Below are 15873 nucleotides of genomic sequence, written 5' to 3'. Positions count from 1 at the left end.
GATCTGAAAGCTCTCACGATATAGGCCTACATGCGGGCCTACATCTCTCGTCATCCGTATTCGTTTTCAAAGAGGGCTATTCTGTTTTTAGCAGTTGATGCTCGAATGCAGTGAAGAAACTCCCGAACTTGATAACTGGGACTTGATAGGACTTGAAATTCTTAAGGCTATTGCTATTGGTCCATGAATCTTACTTCCCTTATTCTGGTTTAGATTTCTGATCCACACGCGTTCAGCAAGGCATGATAAGCCCTTCGTGCAAACGTTTGAATCACATAATTGTGATATTCCGTGACTTAATTTTATTTACAGCAAGTCATCTCACCACATTCATCTAAGCCGATGATTGGTGTTATCAGACTACACACCTCTCAATATCTACATGATGTAAGTATTAAATTAAAAAAATCGTATTCTTTAAACTTTGGTAATGTTTGATTGATAATAACTGCATACTTGGCAGGCCCGTCGGAGTCACTATGGGTGGTACGGCATTTACCTCACCACTTTTTTTGAATAATGAAAAAAAAAATGTAATGAGCAAGAATTAAAAATAGAAACAAAATAAGATGAAGGAGAAAGATGGAGAGAGGACAAAACAAAATATATTTTAGCGATTCCTGTATTTTGTTTACATATAAAAGGTTGAATACAACACCTTTTTTTCAGAATATATGGATGAATTTGTCAAAATTATACCCCTTTCATATTGCGCCTTTCACCGGCGAACTTCACCGGCGAAGTTCGCCAGCGAAGGGGAAAGTGTCCAGTATGAAAGGTACACAGGAGAACTTCACCGGTGAAGTTCGCCGGTGAACTTCTCCACCTCTAGAGGTGGAGAACTTCGCCGGCGAAACTGTTTCACCGGTGAAGTTCGCCGGTGAAAAGGCCAGTATGAAAGCAAACCGGAGAACTTCTCCTCTTTAATGACGTCAGAGGTCAATTTTTTTCTCTCCCAAAGTCCCCTGCACCGAGATTCCGCGCGCGATAGTTGCAAGCTCAGCTGAATGCTATGGCCAAGTAGATACCCTCGAACCTTTTTTTTTTTTAATAACAATAGTTATTAAAAAGCACTTTTTACATGTATAAAATGCGCTAAGATATAAAAACAAGGTGATATTGTTTGTTTTTATCGTAATACTTCCAAAATATGTTGTAATTATTTTTTTTTTATACCTTTTTGTAATAGGTAAGAAGTAATGTTTACAATTTTCTTTCGTTTGTTCTGCAATCGCCCGTTGACTTTCGCCGGAGAAGAAATGTCAGTGCGAAAGGGTACATTTTTTTCTTCGCCGGGGAAGTGAGGAATGCGAGGCGGAGAAGTTCGCCGGCGAAGTTCGCCGGTGAAAAATGAAGAGGGCACTATGAAAGGGGTATTAAAGAAGTTCATATACTGTCAACTATTATCGAGATATGCATGCCTCCTGACTTTTGAGAAGCATTATACAAAGAACCAGGCGATCGCACACCTTACGACTGGTCTGCGACCCGATTTCAGAATAAAATGTAATAGAATTTGATGCTAATATTGAGACTTGGAATATCTTACTGTGTAATGTTCTAAATCATCGTACGAATACCTATGATCAAATTTGTGACTATATGCTATCATCCTTCTTAGAATAAAAGCGAATTTAATATCTAGTCGTAATGACGTCATAGCAGTCGTACGATTGGCTACGATTTGAAACTAATTTGGACTTTACTCCAAAATAAGGGCTTGCAATCTTTCAAAATGGTTATATTATTTCTTCAATTAATTTCAACCTCAAATAAAATGATATGTTCCATTCACATCTTTAGAAAATGAGCAAAATGCGATTTGTTCCAAAATCGGATCGCGAACAGTCGTAAGGTGTACGGTGGCCTTTAAGTGCGCCAATGGCCCTGTGAACGAGTGTTTTTAAACTGAGGGTGCTGCTGTAAAAAAACATAAATAAACAAAATCACTACAATACGAAGGTAATTTTGGGCCAGAGAAGTTTGACAAGCAAAAAAAGAGGGGGGGGGGGTTAACTACATAAAGTGGGTACTTTTGGTTACATTTTTCCACACCCACCAGAATTCTAGGGGGTGCTGCCTAAATGGAGAATAATACACACAGCACCCCCGCTTCCCAGGGCCATGGTGCGCCATACAGCTGAGAGTTTCCTTACTCATAATAATACCAGAAACGGGAATGAGTCTGGGAGAGGGCATGACGTACATGGTGCATAATCTATTCACGGAAATACCTAAATGGCAGGTAGAAAAAGTTTCAGATTTGAGGTGGAAAATACCTTGCTCGGTCGTTCCATGCTCCCTCGAATGAAAATAATAAGCTTCACTTTATAGGGAAGCAGTGGCGTAACTAGCAGTGGTGCCCCCCCCCCCTCCTCCCCCCCATCAGCTGGCAAAAAAAGGGGGGAGGAGATAAAGAGGGAGAAAGAAAGAGAAACATAGTAGGGGAGAATAAAATATTATATATAATATTATATTATGTTATATTTATCATATTATTTTATGTTATATTTATTTTATATTATTATGTTATATTTATCATATTACATTACATGTGAAATATTTTTTTCATAACGTTTTGTAACATGATTTAGCGTAGGTACAAATCATTCCTGATGCTCATATTGTCTGTTTAGTGAGATATATAATCCTGTTGTATTAAAACATCCCGTTTCCAAGTCACTATACACCAAATATATATATTTCCTCGCACTCCGAATTATTATTGTTTGATGTAGAGACGAAAGCTTCTTTTCATGACTACTTAAATTGATCGACCCCTTTAAGGCCTTAATATAAAACATTTCAAATCCGTGCCATGAATTCCTCAAAACAGTCCTTAAAATATTCCCTTTCCTGGTCTGAATATCACAAGTTTTCAGCTCGCGCTTCGCATCATTGGTCGGTGTCATTAATTGGGGGATGGGAGGTCTTAGTGAATTCTTACAACAAGCCTTAGAATACCCCTCTTCAGGTCTTAATTTAAAAAATGTTCAGCTCTCGCTTCGCGTTCGCATCATTTTGGTCAGTGAAGTACGTATTGTCTTAGTGAATTCCTACAAACAAACCAGCCATAGAATGCCCAATGACCCCCAAAACATTCGTGTATCTGACCATGGTAGGGTCCATGATCTGACTGATAATTTTCACAAATCGGTAAACTTGACCCGAACTCTCGGGAGTTCAGGGGGCCCTTTTCTCGAATGGTCGGGTTAGGCGATAGCCGACCGGACGCCATGACCCGATGTGATGTTACAAATCAATCATTCCATTTATTTTAAATTGTAAATAATGATTTGTATATTGAATTGAATTGAATTAATATTCACAATTACCAAAGTTAATCTACATTTCGTTATTCGTTTGAAAATAATATTCATTTAGAATACCTATCATGGCTGAAGCATTGAAGGATACCATCACCCAGAGTCTGGAGTGTCCTGTATGTCTGACCACCTTCACCGATCCGAAAATCCTGTCTTGTTCCCACACCTTCTGTAAGGCATGCCTGGACATCCTTTACGAATGCCTTGGGGATGACCGTCAGTTCCGATGTCCCGTATGTAGAAACGAAACTCTGGTCCCAAATCAAGATGTTAACGCACTCCCGGGGAATCTTCTTGTGAAAATTCTTATGGAGGACATTAAGAATAAACACAATCGTTGCACAAATTGTAAAACCGTCGACACTACAGATGTCTACTGCCAAGATTGTGGCAAGTATCTCTGCATCACTTGTCACAGCATGCATACTAAATGGGAAGACTTCATCGGTCATGAAATTGTTGCGATTAGTGATATCACATCAGGAAAGGTAAAAGTACGAACATATCAAAAATGCAAGAAACATCACAGAGAAGATGAGGAAATCTTTTGTCGTATATGTAGGAAATTTGCATGCTACAAATGTGTACCTCTAGAGCATACAGGCGAAGAACATCGAAACATCACTGCAGATGAATATGAACAAAATTACATGACAAAGATCAATGACCTCAAATCAAAGGTATACAAGAAATGCTCTTCCTTCAAGAAGTATGTCAAATTCATAAATGATCAGAAGGAACTTGTGAGCAATGCTCAGGATCAGTGTTTAAATGATATTCAAGAAGCATATGATACATTAGTCCAGCAGTTGACCGAGAAAAAAGAGCTACCCGAAGGTGAAGTCAAGGATAGAGTTGAGGGAGTAAAGAAAGAACTTGATGAAATGAAGAGATCCGCTCAGAGTTACATCACATTATTGACTACATTGGCTAACTTGATCACGAATAAGGCAAAAGCACCGTTAGATATGGACACGTTGGCTGTACATGACACGTTATGTGAAGACTTACTGGAAGCCTTGAATGAAAAAGAACCCGACTACGACAAGCCATTGAAGTTAAGCAAGAAAGAGAAGCTTGTAATGTTTCATCCATTCGAAGGAAACCTAGAACTGCCTCTTGGTGAGATTGTTGAAGAAGTTGTAAAGAACATCGTAAATCTGCCTTCCAATAATAATCACATGAATATCATTGCTAGCACACCGGACGGTAGGATGTTAGTGGGATGTAAGAGAGGTGGGGAGATTTTTGCTTCTGATGGTCATCTGCAGGAGTCAATTCTCAAGGATGTTGATATTCGTGGAGTTGGTTTCCTGTCTGACAATCGATGTGCTGTGATTGATGGTTCAAACAATATCACAATATACACACCAGAGTACAGAAAATTGAATGTTGAGTTTGGGACACTGAGTAAAGAAGAAGGTGGATTTTCCAACCTCACCGTCGACGGTAATGATCAGATCTATGTTAGCTACAGGAAAGCCATGAAGATCCAGGTTTTCTCACCAGCCGGTGGAAAGGCAGATATGGAGATTGTGAACACGGGATATGAAGTTACGCAAATCAATACTTACAATGATTTCTTACTAACTGCAAATGTTGCAGTACGTTTGATTTACAAAGATGGTGCCATAAAGCATAGATTAAGAAAAGCGGGCTTCTACCCTTCCAACCTGTACCCTGCCGTGTCTCTTGGGAATAAGATCTTGATAGCCGAGGTGAAGCACGATAGAGGTTTGGTGAGCATTGATGAGTACACAGATCATGCTGATAAACTAGAACATGTTCAGAACATCATTAATGATTACAAGTTTGAGAAGCCTGGGAGGCTTTGGTATTATATCGAGCAATACCTGTCAGGAGAGATCGCTTTTTGTACCACTGATAGACTATATATATTCCATTGACCATTTTGAGGGTGATCTTAATTAGGTGATTCTTTTCGTGTATTGCACTATATCTCCTTCATCACCACCGAATCAACACTCATAAGGCCCGTTTCATTTTCTTTTATTACAGGAAATATATAGATCACTAAACAAAACATAAATAAACAATGATCTTACATGTCTTGAAGAGTTAGATGTGCAATCCCAAGGTTATGATATAAATCCAAATAAAATCCAAGTCAGTTGGCGAAGATCCCTTTAATTAAAGTTCACAATGGTGGCGATGATTAAATTGATGTTGAAGCACGATGAATAACAAGAGTCACTGTAACAAGTTGAAATGTCTGTAAAGATGATGTTGTGATGATGATTACCAGTCAATTTCAGCAATCCACGGGTTGAGAAGCGTTCATTAATACAGGTTGATGATTTCGATGAGAACTGAGAATTTCTCTCTCAAAGTAACTGCAAACAGTTCATTAGTGGCGTGCAAATAATTCCACTGAAGATAGATGTTGTATTACAGTTGGAAATAAACTATGCTCTGACATAATGTCTGGTGTGAAACTCTGAGCTCTGATCTGATGTGATGATGTCCTTGAAGAAACTGCCAGCTTATATACAAATTATTCACTATTCTGGAAGCTTCTAGTATTGTCTATAAAAAGAGCATTATCCTTCTTTCTAGAATAGTCCACTTCTAGAAGACTCTTGAATGACCTCAGTGAAATTCAAATTCAAATTCATTTATTTCACATCTGTAAAAAACATACAAGATACAATATATCGAGAGATATCAACATGATTCCATAGTAAAGGAGTAATGAATATTGTAAAATGACAAATTAACAAAAATAACAAAATACATAGGATAATGAAAGCGATGTGGGGGAATAGCAAAAGCCAAATAGACCTATCTAGGCTACTCCCTGATTAACATTCATTACCGAAAAAAGACCATCCTGCAATCAATTGATTAGATTGCAAGAAACACACATTTCAAAATAAACGAAATCAACAAACTAATAAAAATTTGAAGAAAAAAATAACAACTATATTACAAAAAAATATGTTTAAAAAACATACACATAAAAGCAAGCAAGCTTATTCACTGAGAACTTGGTGAAGTATACATATTTAGAAGGTAAGACTTACATCTTACTTTAAACGAATTTAGCGAAGGACTTTCTTTTATTTCAGGGGGCAAACTGTTCCATATGAGTGGTCCACTATAACTTATGACTGTTCTTGAGAAAGAAAAGCGGTAAAAAGGAATGTATAAATTATCAGAATTTCTCGTATTATATTTGTTTACACTGCGATTTGTTTTAAAATAACTGTTGAATGTGTCAGGCAACTGATTCTTGTAGTATGAAAACATAAAACTTGCAGTGTGAAGGGTATGTATATCATAAATTTTTAGGATCTTTAATTTACGGAATAATTGATGAGAGTGAGCTTAATATGGGGAATTTGTTATTATTCTGATTGCCCGTTTTTGTAAGCGAAATAATTGTAGCATTAAATAATTTGCACAGTCCCCCCCATACGATATTGCAATAGCTGAGATGCGTGAGTATCATTGTATTGTATAATTGAACACGAATATGCAATGGTAAGTCACCTTTGATTCTATTAAGTACACCAATGGTTTGAGAAATCTTCATAGAAATATTATTTACATGTTGTTTCCAACTCATGCTATCGTCAATTGTGACACCTAGGAATTTCGTATATTGCACTTTCTGAATTTCAAAATCATTTATATATAATTTTATGGAGTTTTCTTCAATTTTCTTATTTTTAGGCTTAAAAATCATAAAAGATGTCACCATAGTGTTAATTTGTAGTCTGTTGCCTTGGAACCACATGTGAACTTTTTCCATTTCAGAATTTAAAATATTATTTAATTGAATGGGATCCTTACCAGAAAAAAAAAAACTTGTATCGTCTGCAAATAAGGTAGTAGTTAAAATATTACTTACATGTTGCAGGTTATTGATGTACAATATAAAAAGAAGAGGGCCTAGGTTAGACCCCTGGGGTACCCCTACTCTAATGTCCTGAAAGTCTGAATAAATTATGTTGATGCATACACATTGTTTTCGATTTCTTAATTAACTGATTAACCACTTCAATACTGTCCCTCTAAACCCGTATGATGATAGCTTATCAATTAAAATATTATGGTCTATACAATCGAATTATTTAGATAAGTCTAAAAATACACCAATCGTTATTGCTTTGTTTTCATATTCCTTAGCTATTTTTTCAGTTAAATCATTTAATGCATGAGCAGTGTTGTATCCCTGTCTGAAACCGAATTGCTTGTTATATAATATGTTGTGTTTTGAAATAAATGCTATCAATTTGTCATATACTATTTTTTCAAAAACCTTGCTGAAAACTGATAAAATTGATATGGGTCGGTAGTTAGTTACTAGTGTTTTATTACCATTCTTAAAGATAGGAGTTACTTTAGCAAGTTTTAAAGAGTTCGGAAACACACCATTTTCAAGAGACATATTAATGATTTTACATAAAGGGGAAACTATTGCATGAATTGAATATTTAACTACCTTAGGACTAATATCATCGTAACCCGCGCTTTTATTCGCATCCAATTTCAAAATGACATCATATATATTTCTTTCTGTTACTGGCGTAAAGTACATAGAATGACAAATGCTGTGTTTCATAAACCTTTTAAAGTTATTTTCTTGAGATAGATTTCTAGTACTCTCATGTATTTTAGAACCAATACTACTAATAATAATAATAATAATCCGTTCTTATATAGCGCTTAATACAAAAAAATCATTAAATACATTTACAATTTCTTGCTGATTATCGGTCACTTCTCCATTATTTTCAATACTATAATCAACATCTCTATTCTTATTTTTTGTTAAAATTTTATTTATTATTTTCCATGTCGCTCTAGAATTGTGTTTTACATTTTCGAATTTATGATGATAGAATTCACGTTTCTTTTTACGAATGAAGCTATGGACCATGTTTCTGTAACTTTTATATACATTCTCTCTATAGGAAGTTGGGTTCTTTAAAAATTTCTTATATAAAAAGTATTTTCGTTTGCACATTTTCTTGATATCCGTATTAAACCATGACCTTTCTGTTTTTTTTTTGTTTTTTTAACATTTGTTATTAGAAAACTTTCATTATATAGTTTATTGTAAATGTCAAAAAATATATCATAAACTTCATCAACGTTTTCTGTATTGTTTAAACATGTCCAATCAACACACTGTAATTTACTACAAAATGGAATCATATTTTTTTCACAGAAGTCTCTTATAGGGTAATGGGTCTTTGAATTATTAGAGATTAAAGGACCTTCAATTATGACGAAAGGGGTTAGGTGATCACTGACATCTGTTGTAATGATACCAGCTTCTACGACACTTTCAGGTTGGTTATAAAATATATTATCTAATATTGTTGCCGAATTACTTGTTATCATTGTGGGTTTATTAATCAATTGAAAATATGAAAAGGTAGAAAAAATATTAACAAAATCATGATTACATGACATTAAATCTAGGTCCATCAAATTAACATTAAAATCCCCCATGATAATACATTGTTTTTTCTCACTTGAGATTTTGCTTAAAGGTATTTGAACTGTTTCTAAAAAATCTTTTAATGATTGGCTAGGAGGTCTATAGATGACTGAAACTATGAAACATATGGATCTTATGTGGATTTCAATAAATAAACTCTCTATACAATTTAGGAAAATGTCTAAATCTCTCCTTTTAAATTTAAGATTTTTATTTACATATATTCCAACTCCACCTCCAAGCTTGTTATCACGGTTACTAGTAATAAAAGAAAAGTCGGGTATATTGTAATATTGTTCCTCATTATCTCTAAGCCATGTTTCAGATATACCAAATACTGTAATATAATTCTTAAAGCAATTAATACATTCTGAGAACCTGCTAAAATTACGTCTCAAGCTTCGACAGTTAAAATGAAGCATTGTTAAAGTATCTTTAGTATTGTAATTATTCATTAAGTTCGAAAAATCGTTTGGGGTGTAATACTTATTATCGGCACGGATCATTCTATTATCCAAACCATCAATATTATCCATAGCACAAGTCATAATAATTTTCTTGATGCCTTCTGATAGTATACATATAACAAATTAAATCATATAATAAGCTTGCGTTGACAAGACGAACAATTAAACTTGGAAAAATTAAACAAAATGCAACAATAAGGGGGAAATAAAAAAGTAAAAATACATAATTCATGTTAACAAATACTTCTGAAACAAGGCGGTATACACTTGAATCTCAGTGATATTCATAAATAACATCAACTGACAAAATAGGAAAAAAATATATACATGTTAATGGACACAGAATACTATTCATTCCTAGCCATACACCAGTCGTTGTCTTTGTAAGTGATCAGATAAGCACTTTCAGAACAAATATGTGCAATATATAATTATTTTCAATACAACGTATTATCGTAAAACATTTCATATTTATTTAAAATATATATATATATATATATGAGTATTGGTGTTGTGATTGTTCAAGCAATACACTATTTTAATGAACAGTATAAGTATGTATGTTGCAAAAAATGATATGTGTTTGTGTTATGTGTTTCATTCAATTATTATCATTAAAAAATGAACAAGTATTCATTATGTAATGTGTGAATTCATATTCTTATATCAGAACTTGGTCTTTAGACAGATGTCTGTAAAATCTATCAATATTTGTGTTGTAGTTGTTAAATGAGTGTATATTGTTTTAGTAAACTGTCAGTTACGAATGGTGTGTAAAGTAATATTTCATTCATAAAATTGTTAAAAGTGTAAAAGTTTTGTGTTGGATGTGTAAATGTATGAATTAATACAGAAAAAACCCAAAGAAATGGCCTTTAGAAATATATATCAGGGAAAAAAATTGTGTATATCGGTGTTGTGATGGTACAATCAATGTACTATTATAATAAACAGTAAGATATTACGATTGTAAATGTGTGTTTGTGTAATATGTGTTTCATCCATTTATTCATAAGTCATTAATAAATGTATACGTATTTAATGTATAATATATTAATTCATTATCATATACCAATTTACAAATTAACAATGTAAACAACATAGCTAATCCTATTGTCCTTTTCACTGCCACTTGCAGTCTATTGTCTCTCTTAGTACATTCCAGAAATAACATAGATTATTCTATCTCATTAAATAGCATGCCTAATAAAGCTACATTCTGGAATATTCTTAATAATTCTATGCTATGAATATCCTTAAAGTGAAAATAACTAAATAAATGAATGTAATTGCTCTTACAATTCTACTCATATATAACACCTCCCCCACTGGGGAAAAGAAGGCTTTACCGTAGTAAAGGTTTCTTAAAGATTACCTTTTTTGTCTTTAACTTTTCAAAGTCATCTTGATAAATCATTTACAGTTATCGTGTACAAAGGTTTAGTACTAACAAACATGTTTAAATAAATGAACATCAAAGACATTTTCTTCTAATGACACACTTGGTCAAAAGCATGACTATTTTCAGTTTTTATACTCTTGAAAGAGCATCAGCAATTACATTATTCTTTACTTTTATGTGTACAGTTTTCAGTGGGAATGGTTGGAGCATAAGGCCCCATCTATACAGTCTTTGGTTCTTTGTTTTGAATTTCTCAAAAAACACAAGAGGATTGTGGTCTGTATAGACTGTAACCTCTCCATTGGTTAGATACACCTCAAACTGCTGAAGGACTAGTACGAGACTCAAGGCCTCTTTTTCAATAGTTGAGTACTTCTTCTGAAACCGATTAAGTTTCTTATAGTAATAGCACACTGGTTTTTCGATGCCTTCTTCATCTTCTTGGAGCAATACTGCTCCTACTCCAACATCACATGCATCAATAGCTACTTTGAATGGCTTTGTGAAGTTTGGAGCTGCCAAAACAGGCTCATTCACCAAAATGGCCTTTAATTTCTCAAATGATCTCTGACATTCGTCAGACCAAACGTACTTCACTTTTGCCTTCAGCAGGTTTGTCAGTGGACTAACCACTGTACTGGAACAAATTTGGAACAAATTTCATGTAGAAGCCACTCATGCCTAGGAATCTGAGCAATTATTTCTTAGTTGTGGGAATTGGGAAGTCTAAGATGGCTTGTATCTTGGCTTCTCTTGGTAGCAATTGCCCTTGACCAACCACATGACCAAGATATGTGACCTTTGCCTTGGCAAATTCACTCTTCATCAGATTCACTACTAGGTTGGCTTTATCCAGCCTGCCAAACAGCGCTCTCAAATGATCCAGATGATCATTCCAAGTATCAATGTACACTAGGATGTCGTCTATGTATACGACACAATTGTCAAGCCCAGCAATCACTTGATTTGTTAACCTTTGGAAGGTTGCTGGTCCAAAAGGGTGGGTGACTTTTGGAACCCCTGAGGGGGATAAGCTTCAATATGCCAGCACTTCTTTATATGTAGCAGATCGAGGGAACTCTACTCCTTTGTCTCCACGTAGTTTCAAAACAATAAAACTGGCTTTACTACATAGCAGAAACACTTTTTGCCTCAATGGGGGCTCCAAAATTGCATATTTCCCCATAAATAGGAAAATATGGAAAAGGGGTGGATGATTTCGGCGACCCCCTAAGGGGGGTATGCTTCAATATGCCAGCACTTCTTTATATGTAGCAGATAGAGGAAACTGTACTCTTTTGTCTCCATATAGTTTCAAAACAATATAAGTGGCTTTTCTACATAGCAGAAACGCATTTTGCTTCAATGGGGGCTCAAAAATGGCATATTTTCCCATAAATAAGTAAAATACGTAAAAGGGGTGGGTAACTTCGGCAGTCCCCAGATGGAATATGCTTGGCTATATCAGCACGTCTTTATATGAAGCAGATAGAGGAAAATGTACTCTTTTGTCTCCATATAGTTTTAAAACAATAAAAGTGGCCTTACTATATAGCATAAACGCTTTTTGCCTCAATGGGGGCTCCAAAATGGCCTATTTTCTCATAAATAGGTAAAAAGAGTGGGTAGATTCGGCAGTCCCCAGGAGGAGTAGGCTTTGCTCTACCAGCACTTCTTTATATGTAGCAGATAGAGGGAACTCTACTCCTTTGTCTCCACGTAGTTTAAAACAATAAAAGTGGCTTTTCTACATAGCAGAAACACATTTTGCCTCAATGGGGGCTCCAAAATTGCATATTTTCCCATAAATAGGTAAAGTGTGGAAAAGGGGTGGGTGATTTCGGCGACCCCCTAAGGGGGGTATGATTCAATATGCCAGCACCTCTTTATATGCAGCAGATAGAAAAAAAACTCTACTCTTTTGTATCCATATAGTTTTAATACAATATAAGTGGCTTTTCTACATAGCAGAAACGCATTTTGCTTCAATGGGGGCTCCAAAATGGCAGATTTTCCCATAAATAGGTAAAATACGTAAAAGGGGTGGGTAGGTTCGGCAATCCCCAGATGGAATATGCTTTGCTATATCAGCACTTCTTTATATGTAGCAGATAGAGGGAACTCTACTCCTTTGTCTCCACGTAGTTTCAAAACAATTAAAGTGGTTTTACCACATAGCAGAAACGTTTTTTTACTTAATGGAGGCACCAAAATGGCATACTTTCCCATAAATAGGAAAAATACAAAAAAGGGTGAGTGACTTCGGCAGCACCCTGAGGGTTTAGGCTTCGCTGTGCCATCACTTCCTTATATGTAGCAGATAGAGGAAAGTCTACTCTTTTAACTCCATGTGGTTAAAATCTTGACTTGACTGCAAGGCAGGAACATATTTTCCCTTCAACTGGGCTCAAAAAATTGCGAATTTTCCAAGAAATGGGCAAAATACGAAAAAGGATGGGGGACTACGGCGGTCCCGAAAAGAGGGTGGGGGTAGGTTTTGCTGAGCCCTCACTTCTTTATAATGTAGCTGATAGAGAAAAGCCTACTGTTTTGTCTCCAAGTGATTTCAATAAAATAAGAGTTGTTTTTCTACATAGAGGAAACACCATACATTGGGGGCTCCAAAAAACACGATATTTTATGGGCAAGCTACTGATAAGGAAAGGGTACATTCCTCAGGCTCTTGCGGGTGTGACTAAGACACAGAGGTTGCTCTTTGGTGTCATTTTATCGCAATATCGAGTAATACATGGTATTTGCCCTTTAACTAAGCAAATTAAGACATTCATATATACTGTCATGAAGCGTTTCAGTATTCTCGGTATAATATATCCTCTTTCGTGTCGAATGCTGATATTTTGCAATAGTTTTTTATGTTAATGATTGAACAGATAGATATCAATGCACATGCAAATTTTTTGTGGACCAAATGCATGACATTTTCGGGATAAATTTTCATTTATTTCAAAATATATTAGCCGGACTGTCCAAAAAACGATTTCAACCGATTTCTACTATCCGGATCATGGTGAAATGCGTATTCATTTAAGATTGTCCCATTGTCACACTCTGTGCAAACAAATGAAAATAATGAATTTTTATTTTAAAAAGGGTCGCCAAAGATATCAATTTTGAATCCCTTGGGACACGATTTTGCAAAGGGACATCAAGATTAATTAACTAGACACTTCAGGAAATACACAAACGTTGATTAAAAATATATTATGATGGTGCACAGGAACCCCTATTACCAACTCTACTACAATAATGCAGTCATACATGGTATAGGTTCGTTGTTGAAAACTAGGCTGAAAACGTAGCCTATAGACTGCCCAGTGGGCAATCAATCTTTGCTGAAATCGTTTATTTATCAGCAGAGACATAATGAAGATGAAAATATGTTGTTTGGAATATTTACTATCATGCAAAATGCAGGAAACTTCCATAAAGTAGGCATATCGTTCGCATACCTCAGCTATATGGTGAAAAAAGGCCCAAAACGCACGATTTCTATGTACGCACCATATTGAAAAAGGGGGCTGAATTCACAGTCTATAATGTCATTTCCAATTACTGACATATATTTTCTAAAAGTAGAGATATAGATAAAAAGAACGATATTATGCTTGACAGGAAATATATCAAAGAAAGTACACTAAAAAAAAAAAAAATATCTGAATAGATTTTCGACAATTTTTTATGCAAGAAATCTCCCAAACTAATGATATGCAAATTTCATTACGTTATTTGCATATGTAAACAATATTTTCTGTTCGTGAAATTGTGCATGTCTCTTTAGCACTACTTGAACAATATATTTTGAAAGATTTATACAAAACAAGCATGGTTTGGCTGAGATATTCTCCTTTGACTTCATGCTATGTGTAGAATGTCTAAAATATGGAGAAATAGGGTCATTTTGTAGTGACGTCATTAATTACGTCATTTCGGCGGGAAGACCACGGATAAAACCCGGCAGCAATGCATTTTTGTAAACTTCAGGGTCCATGCCACCCAGCTATGGGGTCATTTGCTTGTCCGGCTTTCGGTTGAATAAATCTCCTGGGCTGCCGGACTAGAATGGCGAGGGCTAAATAACCTGCGCCATTCCCAGGCTATTTCGCTGCTTATATCAGCACCAGACCAGCGCCATCGTAAAAGTAGCGTGGATCTGCTACTGAACGCTTGTGGTGTGGACTATATTAGTGCGGGCCTATATAGTGACCCAAAATCACGAGTTACTACGCGTCAGTTTTTATTTTCTTTTTTATTTATTTGTTTAAAAACAGGGAAGCCCATTCAACAATGTGTTGGTCTCCCATGGGGCCCTGTGACAATTATACATATGTAACGGACAATAAATTAAAAATAGCCTCTCGCACTCTCTCATTTGCCAGTGGAACAATAAAGAAAATGGTTTCACTTACCGATCACAGATGAAGAAGATGTCTTCAAAGAATGATTAAAATTTGGTATAATGAATAGCACAATTAAAGTAATGTCCAGTGTTCTGATATATTCAGGGGAAGAGCCAAAGTCATTCATTCAATAGTTCAGGATTTATGTTGTAGTTGTGGTGGTCGATGCAGGACTGGGTCGATGTCGTTAATGATGGTGCCTTGTCATGCTTCCAGTTAATGTCATTGTCATCAGGGACCTGGGAACGATTTTTTCAGTGGGGGTGCTGAAATCTCTCCTCAGAGGTCTGGGGGGGGGGGGGACAGACACAATTGAGTTTTCCATAATTACACACACATACCACAGCACACACCCCCACACACACACATATATATATATATATATATATATATATATATATATATATATATATATATATATATATATATTGTAAAGCAATGGATGAAGAGAACAATGGTAGGCGTAGCTTAAATCAAGGTTCCCCAGAGCTATCTACCCTTTGGAAAAATTGGTGATGCCGAAAAAATGTCTCTGCCGGGAATCGAACCCGGGCCCCCAGCTTTGAACGCCGGTGCCTTAACCACTAGGTCATCGGATCGGGGTCGCCCTAGCCACTAACCCGTCTCTGTGGTCTAGTGGTTAAGGCACCGGCGTTCAAAGCTGGGGGCCCGGGTTCGATTCCCGGCAGAGACATTTTTTCGGCATCACCAATTTTTCCAAAGGGTAGATAGCTCTGGGGAACCTTGATTTAAGCTACGCCTACCATTGTTCTCTTCATCCATTGCT

At 35.8% G+C, this 15873-nt stretch overlaps 1 protein-coding gene across 1 annotated transcript; it reads left to right on the top strand.

The window, feature by feature from the left end:
• On the top strand, positions 1-7139 carry LOC135155840 (uncharacterized). Its single transcript, XM_064106122.1, has 2 exons — positions 1-387; positions 3385-7139. The coding sequence occupies exons 1-2, from the start codon at positions 383-385 to the stop codon at positions 5231-5233; spliced, it is 1854 nt and encodes a 617-aa protein (XP_063962192.1). The 5' UTR covers positions 1-382; the 3' UTR covers positions 5234-7139.
• Positions 7140-15873: the final 8734 nt, after the last annotated feature.

This window comes from Lytechinus pictus, chromosome 10 (genome assembly GCF_037042905.1).
Source record: "Lytechinus pictus isolate F3 Inbred chromosome 10, Lp3.0, whole genome shotgun sequence".
Lineage (NCBI taxonomy): Eukaryota > Metazoa > Echinodermata > Echinoidea > Temnopleuroida > Toxopneustidae > Lytechinus > Lytechinus pictus.
Note: the sequence above shows the minus strand (reverse complement) of the source record. Positions and strands in the feature narration are given on the sequence as shown.